Genomic DNA, 23891 nt, shown 5'->3' on the forward strand with positions numbered 1-23891 from the left:
TGCTTCCTGAAGGTTCCACCCAGACCTGCCCTGATGTTGGTGTCTGGATGCACCCCTCCCCAACCCCACTTTCCTGAGGAAATGGGACCGTCATTCCATTCCCCACTTCCCTCCCTTATCTGTGAATCTCAGGGAACATGGGGGACTGCTAGGTGCGTGTGCCCTGGGGCAGGTTACTTGACCTCTGAGAGCCTCAGTGCTCTCATCCATAAATTGGGAGAGAAATTTGTTGGGAGGATTATATGAGATTTCATGAACGACTAATACATTGCCTGGGACATTGCATCCCTCGTTAAATATTCACACCTGCCTCTCCTGTTGCCTCTGTCACCAGCCCCTTTGTCCCATGTTTTGTGACCAGCATCGAGTCATCCAGGTCATCTCAATCCTGGCTTCCCTGCCACCTGGTGGTGTGATCTTGGGCAAATTGCTTAACCTCTCTGAGCCACCATTTCTGGTTCTGTCAAATGGAGCAGAATAAGATAAATCTTGCAGAGCTGTTCTGAGGATCAGATGAGACACTTAGCATCAGCTCCTGGCAGTGTGTGGGACTCAGCGTAGGCACCCCCAAAAAGAAAAAGAGAGCTCTCGTTACTACTTCTTTATGGGATGCAGAACCATGCAGGAGTCCAGCAAGATGATGTTGTATGACTTCTCCTGTGATGTGTCTCTTTGCTCGCGATCATCCCAGAGGACGTTCCAGGGCAGCCAGGGCACAGACCCAGGTGTGAGTACTGAACCTGCAGGAGCAGAGAGCTGCAGGGGCCTGGTCACAAAGGGCCTTGATTGCCTAAGGAGGAGGCCCTTGGGGAGCCACTGAAGGTTTGTGAGCTCAGGGCTGCACTCATGAGGTTAAAAAGGTCCCACTGTGCAGCGTTGATTGGAGAGGGACTGGAGGCAGGAAGCCAGGGAGGAGGCTGCCAGAGTGGTCCAGGTCAGAGGGACGGCTTCTGTCCTAGGGATGTGTCTGGGCGGAACAAAATCGAGGGGCAAGCCTGATTGAGCCGCAGTAAGGAAAGCCTCTCTGGTCATTCTGGATGCCTCAGTTCAAGGATGTGATGGTCCCTACACCAGCCTTAGGAATGACCCCAGATGTGCCACCCTGAGCAGGGTTGAGAGACCTCTGCTGGGCAGAGCCTTCCATTCCAAAGCCAACAGCCGGGAGCCCAGCTGGAATGATGGGTGGCAGTGGTAGGGGTTACCCCTCCTTTTGCATTAATATGGAGTTCGCCCCTTGGGGGGCTTCCTTCCTTGCCGCCTTCCTGGCCCAGGAGGCCAGCAGTCACTGTGGTCTCTGGGTTGCTCCCCTTCCCCCCGCCCCTTACTCTTCCTCCCCACCTGGCAGAGCTCCACCTGGAAGGGAACTTCCTGCACAGCCTCCCCAACGAGGTCAGCACCCTACAGCACCTCAAGGCCATCGACCTGTCCCGGAACCAGTTCCACGACTTCCCTGAGCAGCTCACCACCCTGCCTGCGCTGGAGACCATCAATCTGGAGGAGAACGAGATCGTGGGTGAGTGGACCCAGCCCACCAGGCCCCTCACCTCCCTCTGCGTGCAGAGCCTCCCCTGAGCTCCCTTTCCCGAGTGAGGTTCACAGAGCCTCACAGGGCACAAGGCATGGGCCTCTGGACTCAGAGTTTCATAGACGGGAGCGCAAGGTTGGGCTTTCTGGTCTGAGATTCCCGAGTACAGGTCACTGAGCCTAGGAAGGTAACCATTACGAGGCCCTGCCACCTGCCAGGGGCCAGGTCAGACACTTGCTTTCACCTGGCAGGTAGAAGCTCTTGGCTTTCCCCACAGCGAGCCCTGAACTGGCTGGGCCACCTTGGGCCACAGGCGCTCCCTCTCGCGTCTCCTTCTGCCGGCCTCAGGTGCCTCTGCGACCCTTCAGCTGGGACCCTCTATGCACTGACTCCTGGCAGAGTCCCAGGCTCTCCCTCGCTGGCGTCACAGTGAGCTCTTTGCCATTATTCAGCAGGAGCCACTAGGCAGAGGTGTTCAGAACAGTGTCTCTGTGCCTCCAGTACAGATACGCTCCCCCCAGGGAACCAGAGGGTCTTCCCGTCTGGGTTGGAGATGGGCCTCCTGCAGACAGCAGATCCCAGCGAGCTGGGTTCCTCTGAGGTGGAGGAGGGGTCCCTCTCTTCCTTTTGTAGCAGTTACACACCTGCCGGTCTCATCAGAACCTGAGCACCTCCCCAGCTGCTGTCTAACCTCCCCAGAGAGAGCCTGGCACTCACAGGGTCCTTTTGCGCTCCTCCTCGGCCCCTCCTGCGGCCGCCTCGGTGGGCTCTGGAAGCCCACCTGCAGCCCCATTTCGTCCTCTCTCACGTTGCCTCTAACGTTGATGGTTAATAATAACCCCCTTCAGTTATGCTTTTATTTTCGTAAGCTCTTTCACAGCCATTTTGCCATTTGATTAAAAGGAAGAGGTCTCTGGTGGTTTGGAGCTGCTCGATGAAGAGCAGCCTGCCTTGTGCGCCGGCAAGCGTCCCTTCTATCAGGGATGCCGCCTGCAGGGCCCTGGCCCTGGCTGAGTGGGAGGTGGGACCAGCTAAGTTCTGAACGTCTGGGTCCATCCTTTTAGAGATGAGTAAACTGAGGCTCAGAGAGGTTATGAGAGAGCATCGGGTGGCACAGTGAGACCACAGAAGCGCCAGGATAAGAATACATGATTCTAAAACTCAGCCCTGTGCCTGGAGTGGGGTTCCCTTGCCTGGTCTCTGGGAAGGCCCTGGGGGTGGGCTCTGGGTCAGTCTTGCCTCCCAAGACCAGGATCACTGGGTGGCTGGCCCGTGCGTTGGCCCCCCTGGTCACTTGGGCCCTTGTTCTGTCTTTAAGCGGAAGGAGCATGCCCAGAAGTGCCTTTTCACTGCACAGTTCTTCCTCCTGTGCTGTCCTGACCACCCGGGGTCTCGCCCTGAGCTCTTCACTCTCAGCCGGGCTCTCCTTGCTGGGCCCTTCCTCCTCCACCTCTTGTTCTTGGAGGCCATTCCTGATGCCTCCACCTCCTTCTGCTGCTTATCTAAATGGGGCAGTAACCAAGCAGGGGCTACTTCAGGCTGATACCAAGACCAGAGCTGGGTGGGTAGCTGCAGGCAGGCAGGTCAGGACAAGTATTGGCCATTGGCTTCCCCACTTCCTAACTGCAGCTTTGAAAGACTCACGTCCCCTCTCTGAGCTTCAGCTCTTCTCAGCTTCCAAATGGAGTTTCTCCCCACCCTCCCCAACGCCCCACCCCAGAATGTGGCTTTCCCGCGCCCCCAGCCGGAGAACTGGCTGCGTGGTCTATGCTGGCTGCAGTACGAGCAAAAGTGGGAAGTACAGGGTGGCACAGATTCCCTAATCTTTCCCCTCCCACAAGGCTGACAACATTCCTTAGCTGAACAGCTCCCAGAGCAAAGATCGGCGGTTTTGACTTCTTCTTTTGTACACGTATCTCTAACTTTCTGCAGAGTGACAGTAATAAGTGTACACATGGAAGCATCTTACAGCTTACCAAGAGTGCTCGTGTGCAGACCCAAGGCAACAGGGTGATCATCCCATTTGACAGATGTAGAGACTGAGGCACTAAGACATTCCCCCGGCCTTCATGGTCAAGTGTCTGTTGCACACCTGGCCAGGTAACAGAGACATCAGCCACTGGGCTGTGTGTCCCAGTCAGTTCGGTCTGTGACAGAGCCCCCTGCTGCCCAGTCTGGGCCAGGCCTGGGGGACATGGAGATGTCGGGGACTGCCCCTGCCTTCTAGTTTTCCCCGAGTGTCCAGCGGCTCCTCGAGGTGCTTGGCTGATTCCAGGGCCTGTTCCACTGCGGGATGCATGGGTGTCCTCCCCCAACCAGGTGGAAAGAGGGGCACACGATGGCAGCTATGGTTCCCTTGCAGGAGGGTCCTCACTTTTATTTTCTACCTGTCTCCAATCCATCCTAGTTAACTGCTTGGATGGCTTTCTAACTCCCAAACCATCGGAAGGCCAGGCCACAGCCTTCGCAGCCCAATTGGAGGGAAGAGAGCAGTAATCACAGTGAAGAAGGTGAGGGCTGAAAAGTCCTACATTATGGAAATAGCTTTGCACTCTTCACCAGCTGTAGCCGATCTCCTGCAGGAGCTCATGGGGATAATTGTAGTTGGAGCTTAGGATGCCTTAAGAATGGCTTATTGTTCCCCTTTAGAGCCCTCAGAGAGGATTGGAAAATTTTTTAAAAAATCGTTTTTAAAGAAATAAATTGGAGATGCATGGGTTGCCTTAAAGCTTTAGTTCAGTTAGTAGAGAACAGGCAGCTCTGAAGCAAGCCCCCAGGTGCATCCGGAGGAGCCTCTGAAGGGAACTCCTCAAAAGATGCCTCCAGCAAGGCCTCAGGAAGGCCTGGAAGTTGCCGAGGGTGGCAGCAGCATCTTGTTTCTGAACAGTGCCGCTGCCCAGTCTTCCTCCACTCTCTGGACCACGATGCAGGGAGAGGAGAGAGGGCTCTGGTCCATGGACGGGAGAAGGCACAGGACCTCATCAGGGTATGCAGGCTGGGAGAGAGGCAGGGACACTGCCCTCTGTTTTCTGGTCCAACCGCCGGTGGACAGGGCGGGGAGGGTGCCCGTCCTTGGTGCTCACCAGTAGCTGAATGCCCTCAGGTCGAGGATCTGGGTTAGCTAGTGGCGGCCTCGTTGCTGCCGCCTTGTACGGACAGTCCTCCAGTCCGTGTGTGTGATGTGGCCTCCCTGTGCTCTCATCCCTGGAGCCACCCTGCTCCCTACCCCCACCCAACATGAGTGTGGTGTCCGCATACAGCGGGCGCGCAGCTGGTTGGGAGCACAGTACAGAGCAGGAATTCCAAAGGCTCCAAGGCCCTCCGAAATGACTGACACATAATAGAGTAGATTGTTTCGAGTTGCCAGCTGTGACCCACTAAGAAGTTGTGAAACCAGCATGTGCTGGAGTACATCACCTGTAGCATGGTACATACTGCTTTGTGACTTTTTATTTTAGTTTTGCAATGTACCCGCACAGATATAGGTACTGGGTCATGCTGTAAAATGGTTTTTTTTTTTTTCTTTTTTCTTTTGGCCTCGCCACGCAGCTTGTGGGATCTTAGTTCCCTGATCAGGGATCAAACCCACACCCTCGGCAGTGAAAGCGCGGAGTCCTAACCACTGGACCGCCAGGGAATTCCTAAAATGAATTTCTTACAGTGAGTCATGATGAAAAAATATTGAAAGCCGCTTCTATGAGTTGTCCCGCAGAGATTTGGGGCCTGTGCTCAGCCAGCCAGCTCCCTGTCCTTCAGCTCTCACCCCTCAACTACGCCACACTCTTCCCTCCTCTCATCTCCACCCGCGTCTCTGTCCATCGTGGTCGCCACCACTGCATCCTCAGGGTGACTGGATGGTGAGGGTGTCGTGAGGATGGGCAGTGATGCCTCGGCTAAGGGGATGAGCTCTCCTCTCACCCGAGTGTGGAGCCAGGTAGATGACAGGTTCAATGCCATCTGACTCTTTATCTCCACCCCATCCCACCTCAGCCACCCTGCACGGCCAAGCTCTCAGTCCAGAAGTCCTGCCTCGTGTCTTACCATTTTCTCTGCCTTTGTCCTAAGCCCCTGAGTCTGTAGGTCTGGGCCTGGTTCAGATGAACAGGAAGTGGTGCAGGTCACAGGCCTCTCCTCCACCCCCCCAAGCTGGGCCCTGACACACACATATAGCAAGTACCCCCATCCAGATGGGAGGCTTCCCGGGTCCTTGGGGACAAGCCTGCCAGGCACTTCCGAGAGGGAGGAAAGGGTTTGTAGCTTAGAGTATTTATTCTGACAACAGTGACTCACAGGTTTCTGGGATGTGGGATGGTCCTTAGATTTTCCAAACCAGAAGGAGCCTCTGGTATATGGAAGCTTCTGAGTGTGTATAAACAAGACTGCTTGGGGAGAGAGAGTCTCTGCAGAAATAGGGGCGACAGAGATGAATGAGATGCAGGTCCTGACCTTAAGCTGCGTACAGGCTGTAGGGAAAGTCTGAGTGGGAGCGGAGAGTAAACTACAAATAAGACATGGTCAGAAGTGCTGAGGTGCTAGGGGGAGGCTCCCAGGCAGAGGGTGGCTGTCCACGTGTCCTTGTGAGGTGGGGCTCCCCAGAGAGCCCTGGAAAGGCTTTGGAGGAGGTAGAAGCATTTGGTCTGTGAGTGGTGACATGGGCAGAAGATGGGTCACCCATCCTGTTAAAACCAGGGACTCAGTTCTTTACGCCAGCAACCATCACACAGGCCTTGAAGGTGGGTGTGGGAGCAGCGTTCACTCCGAAGAACTTATAATTACTCGATGCTACAGAGCAATTCAACACGTTCCTGGAACATGTGGAGTGAAGGGGAGACCAAGTACTGATGTTTCGGAGACTTCATTTTGCTTAAGCAGGAGACTATTTTGGTTAAGCTAGAATTTAACTTTCCGTCACCCTCTATTTGCTGGGTTTTTTACCCCATGCAACCACTGTTCCAGAAAGAACGAGAGATCATAGGGAAACAAAATCTTCTTAAGAATTTAACAAATAAAGCAATAGCACTTTTAAAAGGAAAAGTACAGATATCCCCTGCTTTTCCAAAGTTTGCTTTACATCACTTCACTTTTACGAAAGACCTGCACTGGTACCTGTTTTCTCTGATCAAGGAAATCCGAAGAGGATTTACACTTTTATGAAAAAATAGGAAAAGCGCAAATCGCATTCAGCATTTATTTTGCAGCGAGTGTTAACAGAGGAAGTTTGTGCCCCGAGCAGAGAGAGTGGCCCTGCCAAGCTCCTTCCCCAGAACCACATCTCAGCATCAAGCCGCCATGTGCTTTATCTCAGTTTATTCTGTGTGTCCATTAATAAGATGTGTCTTAAGGTAATTGCTTCTTCACTTCATGCCATTTCTGCTTACGAAAGCTTTTATAGGAATGCTCTACTTTCAGATAGCGGGGGACATCTGTACCTGTATCACGTAGGGATGCTTTGGGCTGCATTTACTTAATTCTGTGTTCACACAGTTTCACTTCTTACTGTCAAGGCCAATAGTTCTCAGAGTGGGGGCACCCAGGACCAGCAGGATCATCTGAGAACTTGTTAGAAATACATATTCTTAGGCTCCTCCCCAGACCTCCTCAATCAGAAACTGGGGGAGTGGGGACAGACAGCAATTTGTGCATCTTTTTTTTTTTTTTTCGCTGTGCCACTTGGCTTATGGGATCTCAGTTCCGGACCAGGGACTGAACCCAGGCCACGGCAGTGAAAGCGCCGAGTCCTAACCACTGGGCCACCAGGGGATTCCCTAGCAGTTTGTTTTAATAAGTTCCCCCCCAGGTGATGCGGATGCATGCTGAAGTTTGAGAACCCCTGTCGAGGCTCTGGCTTCTCAAAGTGTCATCCACAGACCAGCAATAGTGTGGGCATCACCTGGGAACCAGTTAGAAATTCAGAACCGCAGGCTCCACCTCCAACCTCCTGAAAATCAGAATGTGTACCTGAGCAAGACCCGCAGGTGCTTTCTACGCACAGCAGGGCCTGAGAAGCGCAGGGCCTTTTCCTAAAGCACCAGGTGCCACCTCCGGGCAGCTGACTGTGCTAATGGCCGCACCGTCCTCCCAAGCATAACTGGTCCTTAAGCCTTACAAATTTCTCAGGGTACCCAAGGTTTCCGCAAAGTACAGGACCCTTGTCCCCTGGGCTACAAGGATGGTTTGGGGGCACTGTGGAGACTTAGAGGGAGCACACCTGGCCCAGGGGGGCACCTGCATCCCTGCCACAGCCCAGTGTATCACTGGGAGCCCAGGCCCTGTATCACAGCATCTTTTTCCTTCTCTGGGCAGGCGGGGGAGGGGCAGATCCCTCCAGGGAGCCGCAGCTTCTCTCTGATCTCCATCAATAGAAGAGATTCTCCAGGATATCCTCCCTTAGCGTGGGGCACAAATGCCCACTAGGACCTCAGGATCGCCCTTTCCTGACATTGACATCACTGTTCCACCCTGTTTCACAGACTAAGTTGATCAGCAGCACAGGGGCAGAGAGATGTGGCTTTATTTCACTTTGGGGCTTGACCAAGCTGCCCCTTAGTGAGAGGTTCTGCAGGCTCTCCTCGCGCTTGGAACTCTCCTGTGGCTGGGGGCCTGAGCCACAAGCACTGAGTACCAAGTGCTGAGTGAGGGGTACACGAGGAAGCTGGGCTGGGGAGGGCTTCCCGGGGAGCGGGAGTGAGCGGGACTTGGTCCTATTGTTCCGCATCACACCCACTCTGTGCCTCTGGGGGGACAGAAGGAGAGTTCTTTCACTGGAGCCCAGAAAATAGTTTTTAAACAGAAGAAACCCTAGAAAAGCAGAAGTGGAAATAAAGCTCTGTTTGATCTGAAAAGATAAAATCGCACAGACTTGAAAACCTAACAGCTATGGCTGCTTGACCCTGCTCCTCTGTAATCGTCTCATTTAATCTGCTCAGGCCTCTCTTCTGGATAGGGGGCGTTACCTCCACTTGATGGCTAAGAGAGAGGCTCAGAGAGATTAAGCAGACTGCCCAGGGGCCTGGTGGAGGCAGGATTTGAACCCAGGTCTTTGGTGCGCCTGGGCCCACATGTCTTTGGTGTTCCAGAGCCTGCCAGGTCTTCATGTGATGGGAGAGGAGGGTGTGGATGGCGCCTGGGGTAGCAGGTCGGGTGCCACACGTCTGGTAGCACCAGTAAGCTATTGGCCAGGTCACGAGGGCAGAGTTTTCTTATGCTGGCCTCGCTCAGCCCTGGCGGGAGCCCTGCGGTTGCAGAGAAAGGAGCTCTCCCTGTGAGCGGCCTTCTAGCTGGTATTTACAAGGGGCTGATTGGCAAGCACGCTTCCTGTAGCTCCCTGCCTGCCAGAGAAGGCTGTTAGCCCCTAAGACAGGTCAAAGCAGAGAAGGTCTGGGAAGACAATGTCAAACCCCTGACACATTCCTCCTGCCCCGGGATCCTGGGCTCCAAGCCCATCCGGGGGGAATGGATGGATCCCTGGATATTGGGTTTGAATTACCCTCCCACCCCCCACCCCCCGTCCCGAGCACAGCCAGCTGGCGACAGTCTGAGCCTTGCCCTGCCCTCCAAGCGCTGAGTGCCACAGTGCCCAGGGGAAGATGATTCACCCTTCAAGGCGGCAGCTGCCTGCTTGGCACAGCGGACTCATGCCGTCTGCCCAGAATGCCCTTGTCCAGCACCAGCAGAGTGCTGCCCTGTACCCACGGGCAGTGAGCAGTCAGTACAGGCATCGATCGTGACGCCATCACTAGACACAGTGTAGGAGCGCTTGCTGGCTGTGGAGCCGCTTGAGGGGGAGGTTAGGAGTAAGCAAACAGTCTTCAACAGCAATTAGTGCAAATTAGACATGGTCCCCAGACATGGAGGGGAGGGAAGCTCCTGTTGCAGCTCCTGCCCACATGTGTCTGCCTGAAGGGAACTAGCAAGCCGGGTCTCTGGGCAGAAGACATTTCACACACTTGGTCTCTGTCCAGATGGCATTCTCTGTGCCAGCCACTGAGTGGTAAAATTTGATTACCCACAGAACCTCCAGTTCTCCAGGGTGCTGGGAGCACTCTGCTGGGAGCACACAGGTGAACAGCAAGAAAACTTCTTTGACATCTGCTTAAAACAAAGTACTTTCTTGCTCCCTTAGACAAGCCAGTCTAAGGGACCGTCTGTCTCTCTCTCTGTCCAGAGTGCTGGAGAGCAGCCCAGACGCTCTGACTCTCAAAGCTCAGCCTTGCAAGGGCCTTATTCAGGGAGTAAGAGGCTCGCAGGGTCACGAACACGGACTTAGGCATTTGGGAAACGTTCATTCGCCAGTTGTCGTTTTTTGATTGAGCAGCTTGCCGTGCGCTAGGCGCTGTGCCGGAGATGGAGGCGGACAAAGCCCACTCCCTGTTCTCACGGGGCTCATGTCATGGTCAGTTACACTAGCTGATACTTAGTGGCCATTTATTTCATATCTGGATCTTCTCTAACCATTTGCAAGTGTGCTCTTATTTAACGCTCACGACCACCTTATGAGGCAGGCACTATTATTCTCCCCAGGTGAGGAAACGGAGGCTCAGGGAAGTTAAGTAACTTGGCCAAGGTCATGCTGCCTGGACAAAACCAGGGTTTCCAACCCAGGCAGTCTTGCTGCAGAACCCCCGCTATTGAGGACAGTGCTTTGCATAAGGAGAGATGATTTTTGCATATAGCTGGAGGGAGATTGAAAGCCACAGGAAAGTTATGGCTAGAGCACCTAACTTTGGTTGGAGGGAAACTTCCTTGGGGTGGAGAGAACAGTGTAAGGTGATGAGGCAGGATTCCCTATGCCACGAACGCAGGCAATCAGCCTAGCTCTTGACAGCTCTGCCCCACACAGTGAAGCAGGTGGGCAGCATCCTGGGGTGGAAGTGCTATATGAGTGTTTTCACCAGATTCTCTCATTAAGCCTCACTGGGAGGACCAGTGGTACTCAAACTAGCTGTGCATTCAAATCATTGGGAGATTTTAAAAACACCTGTGTCCAGGCACTACCCCAATACCCCAGAGATCCAAGTCAGAATCTCTGATGGTGGGTTTGGGGCTTGATGATTTTTTAAAGCTCCCCAGATGATTCCAATGTGCAGGCAAGATAGAACCATGGAGCTAAAGCAGAACCTTCCATCAACAAGCACATTCCATCCCTGAAGAAGCTGTAGCCTCTTTCTTCCTCCTCTCAGTATCTGTTGCGTGTGTGTATGTGTGTAGCTGCATCAGGATGAGAAGAGCAGTCAGCCCAGCCGTGAGAGCTGACGGTCGGCTGGGAGGGTGGCAGAGGTGAGCTCTGTGGACTTGCCTCTTTGCTCAGGGTTCCTCTTTCCCATGGAGCCTACTGTCCCCTGGACCCTGGGCACGGTGGCTCTGCTGCCGCAGTGCCCACAAACCCCCACTTGTGATTTCCCTGTAGCACAGCCCGCTCACCTGGCATTTTCAGAAGGAACTTTATCAATGAGCCAGAGGCAACTTAGAACATGCAGACAGCCAAACAGCGGGCCGGTTCCCAAAGTTCAAGTTTATTCCAAAGAATCCTAGTGTAGGTGGACAGGAGTTGGCCTGAGCTCTGACACCTTGTGCTCAGGAACCTGTGGTCCTGCCCGGGCGGGCTACTTGACTCACCATTACTGGAGGTGCTTGCTCAAGTTCAGTGACCTCACCTTGGTAGCTTGAAATCGGTCATGGGAGGAATGTTTACACCGCGCAAGATCGGCAAATGCCCCACATCAGGGCTGTTTCCCTCAGGAAGTGGATTGTTAAACGTTAGCCAGCACACCACTTCCTTGCTGCTTGTCCTGGCCACTTCACCCACTTCCCCTCCACCACCACCTTCCACTCATTTTGTTTCTCAGAAGCTGGTTTCCCTGGTGAGGCGCTACCTAATTCACTCCCATCTGGTGCTTATCTTAGGAGCTTTTCTTCTATTTTTTCAATTATAACGGAGGTCTTATTTCTCTGACAATGATCTTAATTAAGCCTGAGTGGAAAGAGCTGTAAAGTTGGTGGCAGCGACCTTAGGTTCCAAGCGTGGAGAAGATTTACAAAGGAGCTATTCACATGTCCACCCCACCCAGGAGAAGAGCCTGTAGGGGAGGCGATTACTTTTCCATCCCACGCGTCTTCACCCCTCACTTCCAGACTCTTGCTGTGCAGCAGATGAGGCGGCTCTAGTCTAGTGTGAGTGTTATAGACACACATACCTCCAGCTGTGACGGAGGGACCGGCAGACACTTAATGGGAGGCCATGGCAAAACTGCCATTCTTTCCCGAGCCCCTCCCGGGGTATCTAACTGAAGCAGTTGGAGAAGCAGAGCACAGGGGTGGGGGGACTTCAGGGGAGAGGGGCGGTGGGCACAGGGGAGCAAAATGGGAAATCTGACGGGGAAGGCAAATCCCCAGGCTTGGGCCAGGCAGTCCGAGTTACTTACTTAGCTGTCTCCAGAGCAGCCAGTAAGGGGACCGTGTTCTGACCCGGCTTTGACTGCACGTGGGATCCAGGCGGGGCAGTGTGCAGGAGGGGGCAGTGCTGGCAGGTGGCCGCACTGGGAGCCTGTGGGCCCACCTTGCTGGACAGTCTGAGGTGCTGAGGAGGAGGAAATCACAGTGGGGGCTTTTCTCCCCCTTTGTTTTTCTTTCCCCACAGCCTGCACTTAAGGTTCATTAACGTATTCCGTAAAACACTCTGTGCTCCCCATCCTCTTGCCGGTTGCCCGCCACACTCTCTACACCTCCTTGGGGAGCGCCGCGTGGTCCCTTCTGCCAGCTTCTGTGGCCCCATGAAGCCGAGGACCGTTTAAAGATGAGAGGTTGAGGTTCAGAGAGGTTAGGGCCCTGCCTGAGGTTGCACAACTCCAAATGGCAGATCCGAGGTCAGGGCCTGGGTCTCTGCACCATCCCCTCCCACAGCTGGCCTCTCTTTCATCAGAGGACTTAGAACTCCCCAAGCCAAACAGACTTCCTTGAGGGACTCAGCCTGCAGGACTGTCAAGGGCGTGCAGTGTTCTCTGTGCCTCCTGAGCACAAGCGCTGCTGCTGCTTTCTTCCTGCACACATCCCCCCACCCCCCACCCCCGACAGCCAGGGCTCGGGCCAGGGCTCGGGCCAGGGCTCTGTGCAGTGGGGGAGTTTGATCACTGCCCTCCCCGGGCTTGTGAAGGGACAGACCCAGCCGTGAGTGTGGCCCGGGAGCCTCCTTGTTACAGGCACAATTCTCTGTCCCGCTAGGTGACCATAGTTTGCCTGCTTGTGTCTTGTGGCATTTCGAGTGGGGCGTGAAGCTCAGCTCAGCTCAGCATCCTTGATCTTTGTTGTTGAGGCACCAGGCACCAAAAGCTGTGTCAAGGCTGATGCCAGGCCAGCCTGAATTCTCCAGCACGGATGTGCCCACAGCCCCCTGGGGAGGCTAAGGCAGCCTCCCACGTGCTGCCCACAGGCCTGAGGCACTAGGGCTGGGGCGCTGCCGCTGCATCTTTACCCAGCGCCCCAGGTCCCATTGTAAGGAGGCCTCAGGCTCCACGCTCACCGATTGGGATCCTTTGGGGACTGGAGGCAGAGAAGCTGAAAAATCCTGAAAAATCAGGCATTCTGGCTGGTAGGAGATCACCTGGATCAGAAGTGAGACAGCCAGCCATGTGTCAACTGTCCAGTGTGGCTCCAGCCTGGGCGGCCAACAGGGCGCCATGCTCTGTTTCTAAGCTGCCAAGGAAGCCAGGGAACTGGGGCCCTAGGCCACCAGGTTGGGGAGCCTCTCATCCCAATTCCAGATGGGACCTTAGATGTCGTGGGACTCAGCTCCACCCAAAGCAGGAATCAGAAGTCACTGGTCTCTGCTGGGTTACCTCTGTGCTGGGAAGCTCACTCAGTACCCCTTACCACTTCCCTGGGCCCAGACCCCTCTTCCTCTCAGCCTCCTTTCAGACCATGGGTACCACACACATGATGAATCGTGCTCTGAAACGGTCATTTTTATCATCTTGCCTCTAGCTGGTCCCAGTGGCATGAAACAAGTTTGCCAGTCAATAGTGCCAATGATTAGTGAAGGGAGGTCAAGCTGACCTTGGAGAAGTAATTTTCTCTAAATACTGCCCACTCTGATTCTGCTTTTATTGATTATTTTAAGCTTCCACAGACATAGGCAGGAATCTGGGAGGGCTGTCTGCGGTGGGAAGAGGGTTGGATCCGTCTCTCATTGTCTGTAATGGCGAAAGCTGGAAAAAAACTGAATGTCTAACAGTAGAAACGTGAGCTAAAGTGTGATCCCTCCATTCCATGGACCACGACGTGGCCGTAATAATGTCAGACTTGTAACCTGAAAAGATGTTCACAGTGTGTCATCAAGAAAAGCATGTTATGGCATAGTATCTAGGAGGCCATTTTTTTTTTTTTTTGCAGTACGCGGGCCTCTCACTGTTGTGGCCTCTCCCGTTGCGGAGCACAGGCTCCGGACGCGCAGGCTCAGCGACCATGGCTCACGGGCCCAGCCGCTCCGCGGCATGTGGGATCTTCCCAGACCGGGGCACGAACCCGTGTCCCCAGCATCGGCAGGCGGACTCTCAACCACTGCGCCACCAGGGAAGTCCTAGGAGGCCATTTTTGAAACATAGTTGTGTATGCACACACACACGCACACGCACACGCACACACACACACATGCATGTTTAAAAGTTGGTAAGGCCATGTACCTCACATTAACAGTGATTGGTTCTGCGTGGTGAGACATGGGTGATTTTATTTCCGCTCATCAATATTTTCTCATTTTCTAAATTGGATTATTGCACTAAAGGGCCAGTAACCTATCACAGCCTTGGCCCACAGAGGCCTGGCCCTGACTGGCAAAAGTGCCCAGAATGGGTCAGGTCAGGGGAAGGGCCCCAACTCTTAAATGTACTGAGGTCAGAGTTGCTTAATCAAGTGGTGTTGGTGGTGGGTCCACCGTGTGCCCAGCCCAGGGTGGTCCTGAGCCTGAAGGAACTTACGATCTAGTTCAGGAGGTAAAATGTGCATCCATTTGTTCGTTCACTCATTCATCCAACAAACAGCTATTGAGCACCTGTGAGCACTGTGCCAGGTACTGCACTTATAGGGTGAACATAGTCCCAGAGTGTGATGCGTGATGTGAGTCTTGTATAAAGGGTTATGGGACTTTGGATGCGGACCAGAGGGAGTGACAGGAGGGGGCCTTTGAGCTGGAATATGAGGATCCACAGGACATGGGCGAATGAGGATGAAGGCGTGGCCCAGGGGAGAGGGCAGAGCTGGGCTCCTCTTCCTCTCCAGGTGTGCCAAAGTCCAGGGACCTGGCTTCCATTACCACCATGACGCCAATGTGGCTTGTAGCCCTAGGAAGCTTATGTAGCCTCTTCAAGCTTCCGGTTCCCCACCCACAAAACGCAGATCATTTCATATCGTCCTCTCTACCCTCCAGCCATCTCCCGCTCTTGTCAGGATGCTCTGAGCGTAAATGTTCTTTTAAGCTTTATCCAGAAACTCCCAATTGGGCACTTGGGCTTGTTGCTTGCTAGCCTGCCTGCTCCAGTTTGTTGATTCTGCCAGCTTTGACACATTCTGGTGGCCCCATTGCTCCTTCCTCTAAGCTGCTCAAGCACCTTTAGCGGTTAAATCAGGGGAAAGAGATGCACTTAATCCCCGCCACCACTGTCCTTGGGCAGAGTGGTTTGGAGAACGCTGAAGACCCTGAAGAGGCCAGCTCAGTGAGTGGTACTTGGAAAAGACAGGCTGAGGACTCAGGCAGCGCTGCTGTCTCTAGGCCTGGAGTCACGGGGATTTGCTCCAAGCCGGGCTGCAGCTGGTCTTCGTGCCACGCCCAGCAAACCTCGGCAGGGGCATCACAGGGAGACCCTCCTCCCCATCTCAGGAGCACTGGCCACTCTGCAGCCCGCAGGCCTCCCTGGCTGAGGGGTGGAGGAGTCACGGAGTCCAGAGAGAGAAAGTCCTTAGCAACCCCTAGTTCTTGCCTGAAGGCAGGCCAGGGTGATCTGACGTCACCTAGGGGATAGTGGACAGTGAGGAACCTGATTAGGTATCGAGGGTGGAGGATTCTGACTAAACCAACTTAGCAGAATTCTTGCTAAAATTGGACAATGAGAGATGAACACTGAAGCACAAAAGTCAGGCCTGGTTGAAAAATCCAGGGGAGCTGGAGCAGAGTTAGAGGATCATTGTCAGCATGGAGAAGCCAAGGCCCAGTTTCCTTATCTGCCAGATGGGTCATTATGAAGAACCACCTAGCACAGGGCCTCAAATATCAGTTCCTAGAAGCAGCCTCCCTTCTTGGGCCCTTTTTTTTTTTTAATTGGCTGTACCCCGCGGATGTGGGATCTTAGTTCCCCGACCAGGGATGGGACCTGCATCCCCTGCATCGGAAGTGTGGAGTCTTAACCACTGGACTCCCAGGTCCCTTGGGCCCATTTTAACAAGGTGTTAACCTCCCTGGGCTTTGATTTCCTCCTGTGCCACATGGGGTATAATACCCTGTGAAATGACCTGACTTCTTAAGAGCCCAAGGCAAGAGGATTTTCTTATCTGGGCGATCAGGGGCAGAGGGGATGGCGTGTCTGTCCCGCCTGCCCAGCTGCTGGCTGTGCTGTTGGCCATTACAAAGCTAATGTGCTAATGTGGAGAAGGGGAAGCTTCCAAGTCATTAGCCCTTCTCTTCCCAGCCATTAACTGGTAGGGAAATTGGGGGCCCACTTTCCATGAATAAAGACAAGAAATGCCACAGGCAACCCCTTCCTTCAGCCCCCACTCCAGCAGCCGCCCCACCCAGTAAGGGGCATAGAGGAGCCGGCTGCTGGCAGCTGTGTGATGTGACATTAGAATGCGGAGGAGCTCCAGAGGAAGCACAAGGTGAGCAGGAACTGAGAGCAGTTGATCTTGCTTTTCCTCCCCTCCCAGGAGTAGCATCTGGTCATAACCTTGCATTCTAGAAACGCCTTATCTCTGCTTCTTTCCCTACCTGAGCCTCCACGTTTGCCTTGGGCTCTGGGTCCCTCCCCATCGCCTCCTTCACGACTCCTGTCCCCTCATCCATCATGCAGGTTCCTGCCTGTCAAACAAGAGCCCCACTCGCCGCACTATAGCCAGTCTCGCTTGGGACCCAGCTCCCGACCACGACCCACCCTAGTAACTCCCTGCCGGCTGCCCAGAACGTGTTTTTGTACCCACCATGTCTATGTGCCAGGTATAGTGTTTGGCCCTGGGGATTCAAGGACAAAGATAGACTCTGCTCTCAGGAGGTTAAGAGTTGCCCCTGCCTCCAGCACTGGACCCGTGGTCTAACGAACAGAGCCAGCCCCCAGGGAGCTCAGAGCCACTCACCCCAAGGTGCTAAGGGAGGGCAAACTCCCGTGATCTGTGATCAGTGATCTTTGATGTTACTATTGCAAAAAGACTGACTTGCTGAAGGCTCACATGATGGTGAACATTTTTTTTAGCAATAAAGTATTTTAAAATTAAGGTATGTACATTGTTTTTTTAAACGTAATGCTATTGCATACTTAATAGACTACAGTGTAGGGTAACATAACTTTTACATGCACTGGGAAACCAAAAAAAATTCACGTGACTCGCTTTGTTGCGATATTCACTTTATTGCTGTGGTCTGGAACCAAACCCGCAATATCTCCGAGGAATCACCGTATAGATATTCTCTCATTCATCCTTAAACAACTCTGTGAGGTATATACTATTATTACCCTGATAGGAAGTTTATTTTATTATTTTTTTAATTGAAGGATAGTTGATTTACAATATTGTGTTAGTTGTAGGTATATAGCAAAGTGATTCAGCTATACATATATATTTTTTTCAGATTCTTTGCCGTATAGGTTATTACATTCTTTCCCATATAGGTTGAATATAGTTCCCTGTGCTTTACAGTAAATCCTTGTTATCCATTTTATATATAGTTGTGTGTATCTCTTAATCCCATACTCCTAATTTGTCCCTCCCCGACCCCACCTTTCCCCTTTGGTAACCATGAGTTTGTTTTCTATGTCTGTGAGCCTGTTTCTGTTTTGTAAATAAGTTCATTTGTATCATATTTTAGATTCCACTTAGAATTGGTATCATGGTATTTGTCTTTCTCTGTCTGACTTCACTCAGTATGGTAATCTCTAGGTCCACCCATGTTGCTGCAAATGGCATTATTTCATTCTTTTTTATGGCTGAGTAATATTCCATTGTATATATATATATATATATATACATCTTCTTTATCCATTCATCTGTTGATGGACACTTAGGTTGCTTCTATGTCTTGGCTATTGTAAATAGTGCTGCTATGAACATTACGGTGCATGTATCTTTTCAAATTAGAGTTTTTGTCTTTTTCACGTATATGATGTGAAGTTTAATAATTTGCTTTAGGTACACAGTTGTTATGTGGCTGACCTGGGACTTGAACCAGAGACTGAGTGATCCTAAAGATTAGGTGTGAGGAACCGTAAATGTTTTCAAGTATTAGTATAGCTGCTGCCTTGTTCTGGTCCCTTTTTTTTTTTTTTTTTAATTGAGACAAAACTAACCATTTAAAAGTGTACAATTCAGTGGCATCTAGTGCATTCACAGTGTTCTGCACCTGTCAACTCTAGTTCCAAAATACTTTCATCACCCCAAAGGAGACCCTGCACGCATTAGGCAGTCACTCTCCAATCCCCTCACCCCAGCCTCTGGCAGCCACTAATCTACTTTCTGTCCCTATGGCTTTGCCTATTCTGGACACTTCATATGAATAGAATCATATACTCTGTGACCTTTTGTGTCCGACTTCTTTCATTCAGCATAACGTTTTCTAGGTTCATCTATGTTGTAGCATGTGTCAGGCTGATTAATATTCCATTGTTTGGCTATACCACTCTTTGTTTACCCACTCGTTGGTGGACATTGGCTATTGTGAATAGTGCTGCTGTAAACACGTGTGCACGTATTTGAATACCTGTTTGCCGTTCTGTGAGTTCCACTCAAGAGTGGCATGGCTGGGATAAGTGGTAATCTGTGTTTAATTTTTTTTTTTTTTGGCTGCGTTGGGTCGTCCTTGCTGCGCGTGGGCTTTCTCTAGTTGCGGTGAGCGGGGGCTACTCTTCTTTGCAGTGCGCGGGCTTCTCACTGCGGTGGCTTCTCTTGTTGCGCAGCACAGTAACTATTCTTTAGGATGCTTTTCTGCATGTGGTTGTAATGCCCTTGTGGGCCCCAATGGCCCCTCACACAGGGCCGGGTGCTGGGCACTGAGCCCATGCGCATCGGGCGATGCATCCTCCTTCTTCTCCGCCCGCTTGGCTCCAGCCCCCTAATCTGGCCCTCTCTCCCTGACAGACGTGCCCGTGGAGAAGCTGGCCGCCATGCCCGCCTTGCGCAGCATCAACCTGCGCTTCAACCCGCTGAATGCCGAGGTGCGCGTCATCGCCCCGCCGCTCATCAAGTTCGACATGCTCATGTCTCCGGAGGACGCGCGGGCCTCCCCACCCTAGGCCTCCCTCCTCAAGCCCGCCCAGCAAGGGACAGAGGCCACCTGGCCTGGCGCCCTGAGGGGAGGGAGTCCCACGAGCCCATGGGAGGCCAAGTTTGGGGGGCTGGGGGCGGGCGGGCAGAATAGCGTGTGGCGGGAGGGGTGTGGCGTTCCAGGATAGATAGCGTAGAGCAGTAGTGGGCCCTGGAATGCCCGGAGGGAGGAGGCGAGGAGGGGGCTGGGGCCCAGACTCTGGGCACTCACAGCTTCCGTGCAAACCTGGGCAGATCCTCTGAGCCTTACAATTTGAGGAAAGGGGCAATGGCAGGGGCTTTTGCCTCCTTTGGGCTCCCTAAAGGCTTTTGGGGGAACACATGCCTCCAAGTTACCTTCAAATCATTGGTACCTTCTGGGCCCACGGATGAGCATCGCTGAGCGTTTTCCAGGCCCTTGTGGGTTCGAGGCCTTGTTTCTAGTGCTGAAAGCCAGTGGCTGCCATAAGAGGGACAGAAGACAATCTCCATCTATTTATTGATTCCTGAGAACCGACCAGGCTGAGGCCTTCCACAGTGCCCCGTCCTCAGCCCTGTGGGTCCCTGGATTGGCAGGAACCTGAACCAGGAGTCATGGGAAAGCTGTGGAGACAGTGTGGCCCGACACTGTAGCAGGGTTGAGAACGTTTGTATAGGAGCCCAAGAACCAGCAGACCGGCAAGTGGAGAGCAAACCAAGTAGGCTCTGTCCTTCCTCGTGACTGAGAAATCGGTGGGGTAGGCAGTCAGGAGTGCCCCATCCCTCCCCTGGGCATGAGCGAGGGTGCCTGGCATCAGCCCTTCTGCTGCAGGAGACGTGGCCCAGAGAGAAGCAAAGCCATTTGCACCTGCGCCACCCTCAACAGTCTCCCTCTGGCAGGAGTCTGGCTGCCTTGTCACTGGTCCACACAGGGGCAGAAGGCACTATGGACCATTGGATTCGTGGCCAGCCAGCTCCCAGGCCACCACCCAGAGCCCTGATGACCTAGTCATCTCTAGGCCCTCAACCTGGAGTCTAGAGTGTGGCCAGGTAATTGCGTGACCAACCATCTCTGTTTGCCCGGGACTTAGGGCTTTCCTGGGACGTGGGACTTTCAGTGCTAACACTGGGATGACACCCGGCAAACGGGCAACTGGTCCCTCTACCAGGAGAGAGCCTGAGGCTCTTGCTTCCTGACAACACCTGTGGTTTGGAGAACCTCTGACCCCTTGATCCCCAGGTATCTACCTCCCACCTTCTCATCTGTGGAGCAAGCAGACTCAGAGCCCACCTTGCCTGGTCTGAGGGAGACACCTGAGGCCCCAGGACTCAGAGCAAGCCAGGCTACCGGATCCTACACTTGTGGACCAGGGGCCAGTCTTCCACTCCCAAGGTTAGGCTGTTCAGAGCTCAGACCACCGCTCAGAGCACTAACCCTTGATCAGAATGCTCCCTGTTCCATTCCCCCTCTCCAGCTCCGAGCCCTGCCCCTGCTCAGGCCTTCTGTCTCCTGGCGAGAGGCTGACAGGTTGGGCCATTGTTGGCCCGTTGCTGAGCCCTCGGTGTTCATGTTCACTCTGCTCATCTCCCAAGGCCTGGTCGGTGAAGCTCTAGAAAAAAGGGTTTTCAGGGTGAGGAGGCTGAAACGGAATCTTCTAGGGCTTCTGAGTTCAGCCATGGACGCTGGGGACAAGTGAGTCTGCAGTCCAGCCTAGGCTGTCCTGGTCCCCCCTACCCCCCAGCCTGTGTCTTGGAGTGGGGTTTCTCCTTGTCAGAGAAGGGGCATACTCTTCCGACATGCACAAAGGCGTTGTATGGCTAGAGCTTTGCAACTCAAGTATGGTCCGTGGGCCAGCAGCATTGGCATCCACGGAAGCTCGTTAGAAACGCAGAATCCCAGGCCTCACTCCAGACCTCCGGAATCAGAACCTGCATTTCAAAAGATCCCCAGGTGATTCCTGTGAGCACTTTACTGTTTGAAAAGCAGATGCCTGGGGTGACCCTCGGGATGTCCTCAGAGTGGAGGGTGAAGGTTCTCAGCTCTCCCCCTGCCCTGTCAGGGGTCCGAGTCTGTGCTCATCCCCCTCCCTAAAGCAGTCCCCAGAGACCTTGGGCCTCTTAGATCTTTCCAGAGTCTGTGTGGCACTCCCAGTGAAGGGACTGACCCAAAGCCACCAGGAGAGGAGAGCTGGGTTTGCCCGGCCCTCTGGAACCCTGCCTTTCTGGGTAACCTCTGCATGCTAAGCTGCTGCTTCCCCAGGTCCTCACCTCAAGCCCTCTGAAGGGAATGCTTCTGGAAGCTGTTTTCTACTCTGTTTGGAGAGTTTGCCCTTGCCTGCTGGGAAAGCTTGGGCGTCAGAGACGGCCCCAAATCAAAGCCCACTGTGTGAGTGAGCCCTTAGTTTCAGTCTGCAATAAAGAACACGTTGGTTTCATCTGCCTCTTGGTGTTTGATTTATTCTCACAGCACACATGTCTCGTGGCCAGAGTGTTGATCCCACCATCAGCGAAGAGGAGGCGCTGCCCCTCTTGCTGGAAGCGTGAGGTAAAGCAGCTCGGCTGGGGTGAGGCTTGGAACATTCACAGTGGGCGGAGGCACGGCCAGGCAGAGCTGACGCTGTGCTGCTGCAGAGCGCTAACTATCAGCTAGGGAGACCCCGTACCTGCGGAAGCATGAAGGGACCTGCTGTGCCCCCACTTCTCCTGGACTGATGCCAGAAATTCTACCCTTAGCAATTGATTTCTCAGGGTCCAGAGTTCTGAAGGAGGCGTCTCTGGACCAGCAGCAGCGTCCAGGGAGCGGGTTAGATAGCTCCCCCCCACCCCCATATCTACAGAATCAGATGCTCTGGAGGTGGGGCCCAGCACTCGGCTTTAACAAGCCCTCCACGTGTTCTGATGCAAGTTAGAAACTGCTTCTGCGTTCAAGGTTTAAGTCAGTTTTTGTTTTCTAAATCTGGGAGGTCAGCCTGAGTTTGCCTTGAGTTTTAGGCTAGACTCGCCATCATTTTTATTTAACAAACACATATAGAGATAAGTGCATACCAGGCAGTGTCCAAGCATGTTACAGATATTAACTCATTTAATCCATCAAAAAGCCACAGTGAGCTCTGTGAGTTGGACAAATCCTTTTCCCCTCTCTGGACCCCGATTGCTGTCTGTAAAGGGAAGGGGCTGTACTAGGAGATCCCTGAGCGCCTTTCCAGAACTCACCTGGTCACTGTCTCTCTGATTCTGGGGGCTCTGCTATAGCTGTCTTCAGTGGACTAGCCTGGACTAAGGCTGCTGCCCATCCCCACCCCAAAGGTCAAGCAGAAGATTCCCCCTGACTCCGTTTCTTCTTGCTGAATGCTGGCTCACCAGAAATATCACAGATTGACCCGTTGGTCAGACAAAGCTGAGCCAACTCTTCTCCCAGTAAGGGACAGCTTTACTACGTCTTCCCAGCGTGTCAGCATGGGGAGGGCAAAGTCGCGGTAGTGAGATTTCGGAGTCTGGTTTCAAGTGGGGCTTTCAGTGCAGGGGAGGACGCCTTGACTAGGACTGCATAAAGATTGTGATATAGTTTAGCATCGGTGGACACAACAAAGAGACGTTTTAAGGTGAGGAGTTCAAAGAGTCTTAAGCTTAAGCTCTCTTTTGATGCTATTTACTGAAGAGTCGGGCAGTTTGATGTTCATTTACATGATTCTTTCTGAAATTTCCTAGAATGAACAACACAGTGATTTACAACTTTTACTTCCTGGGCAAGAGTTTCCTGGAATAGTACTGTTATGTTGAAGAGGATGGGATACAAAGACTTATTAATGTCGAAGGTAAGGTGTATGCGACTAGAGGGTCGTTTTGTTTTGTTTTGTTTGAGGATACAGCTGACATATTATATTAGCTTCAGGTGTATAACAATGATTCAGTATGTGAATATACTGCAAAATGACCATCACAATAAGTCCAGTTAACATCCATCACCACACATAAAGGGTTTTAGTCCTCAGGCTCTCCCAAATTCAGTGTTGGACGAAAGGGCCTTACTTTGGAGCTGCCATTTACATGAAACATGCCTGTCCCGTCTCAGAAAGCTGGCCCTGGGCGGGGACCAGTTCCTGGAAGGATGAGCGTTAGCAGGGGCCCAGATGGCCTGGCCAGAGCGCTGGGAGAGTTGCCAAGGCCTGGGAGGGCAGGCCCGAGAGACCACGTCACTGGATCGCTGGGCAGGTCATGGGCTGGGCCGGGCCCACGGGCAGCCGGATCATGCTGTGGACATGTGCCTCAGGGCCGGGTGGGCTGGACCCATCCCTCAGAAAAGGCACACAGGCCCAGATACTTCAGGTCCAAGCAGGAGCAGTCACTGAGCGCCTACTGTTTGTCAGCACTGGGCCAGCACTTGTATGTTTTCTCGTTTACTATCAGCAACAGCCTCTTGGTGCTCACTCTGCAGATGAGGACAGGCGTAGGGCTTGGGGGTTGGTGTGTGGCTCGGAAGGAGCAGAGCTGGGGTTTGAACTGGGAGGCTGGCTCGGGTGGGAGAAGCGATTGCTTTTTCCAGCTCACACGTTCCTTCTCCCATCCCATTCCTGTGAAGAGCCTCTGAGCCTTGCTTTCCTCATCTGTAAAATGGGTGCAAAGACTGCCTCCTATAATGCCACAGGTGGTGTAGGTAAGTAGCCCTTGGTGATCAGCATTTTGCCCATTTCACACACCCGAGAGCTTCCTCACCCATCTGCTTACACTTACACCTGCCCTTGTGTGGACAGCTTTAGTGCCCTGACAAGAACCTTGCCTCTCTCAGACGAGCACAGAGCTGTTTGTCACACATCCCTGGGGCACATCTGGATGTTGATGGGCACATCTGGATGCTGATTCCCACAGGGAATGAGAAGACTGACAGCTCATCGCTCCC

General features: G+C 53.1%; 1 protein-coding gene across 3 annotated transcripts in view; it reads left to right on the top strand.

Annotated features, from left to right (window-relative positions):
• The window catches only part of LRRC20 (leucine rich repeat containing 20), a 66559-nt gene extending 45130 nt beyond the window's left edge, over positions 1-21429 (top strand). For all 3 annotated transcript variants that reach the window (XM_060034858.1, XM_060034859.1, XM_060034860.1), the window contains 2 exons: positions 1346-1513; positions 18851-21429. In XM_060034858.1, the coding sequence (XP_059890841.1) occupies positions 1346-1513; positions 18851-19005 (323 nt within the window). In that variant the 3' untranslated portion in view covers positions 19006-21429. The remainder of the gene's footprint in view (positions 1-1345; positions 1514-18850) is intronic.
• The last annotated feature ends 2462 nt before the right edge of the window (positions 21430-23891 follow it).

The sequence above is a fragment of the Delphinus delphis genome, chromosome 16 (genome assembly GCF_949987515.2).
Source record: "Delphinus delphis chromosome 16, mDelDel1.2, whole genome shotgun sequence".
NCBI lineage: Eukaryota > Metazoa > Chordata > Mammalia > Artiodactyla > Delphinidae > Delphinus > Delphinus delphis.